This window comes from Grammomys surdaster, unplaced genomic scaffold (assembly GCF_004785775.1).
Source record: "Grammomys surdaster isolate TR1022 unplaced genomic scaffold, NIH_TR_1.0 140, whole genome shotgun sequence".
NCBI lineage: Eukaryota > Metazoa > Chordata > Mammalia > Rodentia > Muridae > Grammomys > Grammomys surdaster.
The window spans coordinates 5,137,572-5,141,189 of NW_021604598.1; the positions used below are offsets into that span (position 1 = coordinate 5,137,572).

The 3,618-nt window shown below is 41.5% G+C and overlaps 1 protein-coding gene across 1 annotated transcript in view; it reads left to right on the plus strand.

Annotated features, from left to right (window-relative positions):
• Npsr1 (neuropeptide S receptor 1) overlaps window positions 1–2,315 on the plus strand; it is a 189,716-nt gene extending 187,401 nt beyond the window's left edge. The window contains exons 8-9 of the mRNA XM_028763872.1: window positions 1,253–1,433; window positions 2,225–2,315. Coding sequence (XP_028619705.1) covers window positions 1,253–1,433; window positions 2,225–2,315 — 272 coding nt within the window. The remainder of the gene's footprint in view (window positions 1–1,252; window positions 1,434–2,224) is intronic.
• The last annotated feature ends 1,303 nt before the right edge of the window (window positions 2,316–3,618 follow it).

Consider the following 3,618-nt stretch of genomic DNA (forward strand, 5'->3'; position numbering starts at 1 on the left):
ATAGATAGATAGATAGATAGATAGATAGATAGATAGATAGATAGATACAGATAGAAACACAGACAGAGACAGACAGACAGACAGACAGACAGACAGACAGACAGACAGACAGACAGATGAACAGATGAACAGATGGACGGACAGACAGGTGGACACATGGACAGACAGATGGACAGACAGATGAACAGATTAACAGATTAGTTTTCTATAAGAAATCACTTCATGGGATCATGAAGGCCAAGAAAACTCAAGCTCCGTGGTTGGGTAGGAAATACAAGATAGCCACTAGTGTAAACATAAGTCCAGATCTGAATCTAAAGACTTGAGAACAAAATTGACTCTGTAGGTTTCTGTTTAACTCCAAGTGTGGGCCATTGTTCCAGTTCAAAGAGACTTGATCAATGAACGAGAGTGAATTCTCACCGGTTCTTATTGTTATATTTATGCCTTCAATAGAGTAAATGAGGCTCATTCACCAGTGGAAGGCAATCTGCTTCATGTACTCTACTAACACAGAGATTAATCTTATTCAGAAACATACTCAGAGACATTACTAGAATAATATTAAACCAAATATCTGGGCAACCTGGAGACCTGTAAAGATGTCACATAACTTAACCATCACAATTGAGATTTTCATAGCCCACTTCTGCCCCTTGATGCTTTGGACTTACATCCAATTGATTTGGACAAAAGTGTTGGGTGGGAGTTTTCTGGAGAGGTTAATTTAAACATAGAAAAACACCTTGAGATCATAATGATCTTATTATGGTCCATGCTTTAAAATTTTAAGATCACTTTAACCTGCTGTATTTCCTAGAACTAGTGGTCAATGTCTGGTCAAATTTCATACTGTTCTGTTTGCTTCAGAGATCCCTAAAGGGTCTTGCTCATTTTCCTTCAGCACTGTGATAAGTGGAAGGCCCTGGCCATGCCTACCAAATCTCAGACTTTCTACAACAGTTCCATACCAGTGGAAGAAGTCAGATATCCCTTTATAGATACTGAGGATCTAGAAAATCTCAGCTTCGGAATGTTGTCTCCAGGATACATGCATACTGATACACATGTTTAAACAGATATGTCAGTCATGTTAACACACATATCTGTTTATAATAGCAAACCCAAGGAAAATATATCAGAGAGATATCTAGGATCAAAGAACATCACAGTTAAAATTTCAGTTGTGGCTAACTAAGAAGCGATGCTTCTGGTAAGGCCATAATGGTGCTAATGGCTTTCTTCTTCCTAGCTTTCATCTGCTGCTGGAGCCCATACTTCCTCTTCGACATGTTAGACAACTTCAACCTCCTTCCAGACACCAAGGAACGTTTCTATGCCTCTGTGATTATCCAGAACCTGCCTGCATTGAACAGTGCTATTAACCCCCTTATCTACTGCATCTTCAGCAGCTCCATCTGCTCCCCCTGCAAGTAAGTTGTGTTCTTGATGGTGCCAGACACACCAGTAGTGTTCATATCTAGACCCTGATTCTCATTTTCTTCCCAAAGCTCAACAGTGGGCTACAGAACTCATGTCACGATAAGGTGCTTAAAGGTTAGGAAGTCCCCACTAGGCTGATGAATTCAAATCCATGCTCAGGCCATGGCAGTGCTGCACATGTGGAAAACCTTGAGTCTGATGGAAGCTTCCCCACATGAACAGCCTCACTATAAACCTCCTGGGAATGTGATAGGGGACATTTTCACTACTTCATAGGTTAATTTTTACACAGTAAGGCTCACAAGACTGAGTGACAGTCTTGATGTCATGCTGATTGTTAGTAGCAGAACTGAAATTCAATCCCCTGACAACCACTGTCATTCTGCTGCTTTTTGTCTGTTCTCATCAGGTATGAAGTAAACTCATATGGAGTAAGGAGAAACTCATTGCAGAGAGAGTAATAGGATGGTTTAAAGTTTTGCTTAATGGAAGTGGCTGAAGTTCAGACCCTGCTTTTACAAAGGGAGAATTGTGAATATCCACATACTTCCTCTTCTGCTTGGGGAAAGAAGAGATAGGGCAGGATGTACTTCTTTATAGATGATGTCACTGTCCACCAGGCTGTAATGGCAAGTGGCGGAGGGAGAGGTCCAGTTGTTCTAGCCGAACAGCACCTGATCTTTAATGACCTTTTTAAAACTCTGATCTCTTAACATCTATGCTCTCTTTTGATCAGGGTAAATGATTTTCCTTTATTTCTTTATTCTGACTTTTTTTTTAGGATGCAAAGATCACAGGATTCCAGAATGACATACCGAGAGAGAAGCGAGAGGCATGAGATGCAGATTCTCTCCAAGCCAGAATTCATCTAAACCCTGAGGCAATAGAGCTAGGCTGAGCTCAGTCAGCTCTCCTGGATCTTCACCACCAGTTAGTGTATGTGCATGAATCCCGAGCCAGTTGCTCCTCCCAACTCCTGTATCACCTAGCAGATGTATGAGGCAAACTTCCTATGAGGGCATGCCACCTGAAATTCATGCATTAGCCAACATGTTCTCAACACCGATTTGTGTCAGCTTGGAAAGATACTTTTCTCTTTCTAATGTCTCCTAGCCTTTCTTCCCATAGCCCAGCACCTGCACCAGCAGTGGCCCTGTGTCTTTAGGAACTGTTGACACAGGGAAACAGGAAGATATTGGAAGGCTATCTCTGAGTCATCTAATTACAATTTTGGAAGTAAATACGAAACTTAACAAAGGTTATACTTCTTTCCACTGGTTTTATATTGGAAGTTTAGTGGGTGTAGATGTGATATTTGCCCCTAAAATGCCAAGAAATTCACTGTCAGATCTCCATATGCAGGAGAAGATGTTGGCAGGATCAAGCTCCCAAGCATTGTGATTTGTGAAAAGGACAGTACAGTTCCCTCAAAAACAAAGACACCATGCAGGCACATTCTCATCTACCAGAAAGATCACACCAAATAGTGATAGACCCTGACCTTGAACTTGAGAGACAAAGAGAGAGAGAGAGAGAGAGAGAGAGAGAGAGAGAGAGAGAGAGAGAGAGAGAGAGGATACCTTGAACTCATAGCTCTTTGGGCCGTATAAAGGTTCTTCCCTTGCCATATCAACATTCAAGCCAATCTGAGCTCATTCCACATACCTCAGGGACATTTCTACCCATTCTTACTCTCAGAATCCTCTTCTACTAAGGGTTCAGCATCTTGGCTTTCCAAAATGATGTTCTTGCAAGCTCTATGCTGTGTGCTGTACGTAGCCTTTGTCTATCTGGCACCTCTGCAAGGAAGTGCTGGTGGGGCTTATTTTGACAGGTCTGCAATTCAGTATTTATAAGTATAATTCAAATGAAATATGACTAAATGTTTTCTAGTCGATTTTTTCTTCGGATTTTGCCAGAAGTGGAAATGGCATCACTTGACTGTGTGTACATCTCCACCCACGGCCCTATGACGCACGTGAGCACCCTATTTTTAGCTTCTCATACAGTCTTTGACATTGAAATCTCCTTGGCAAAATCCTCCATTCCAGAGTTGAAACCTTTTTATGTCCTTTTGGCTGACTGCTGGTTGAGTCGTTAACATGTTCAGTCTATTTTAAAAACACCCCATTCCTCATTACCTTATCAGCTCAAAGACTGCCTGCTTAAGGTCAT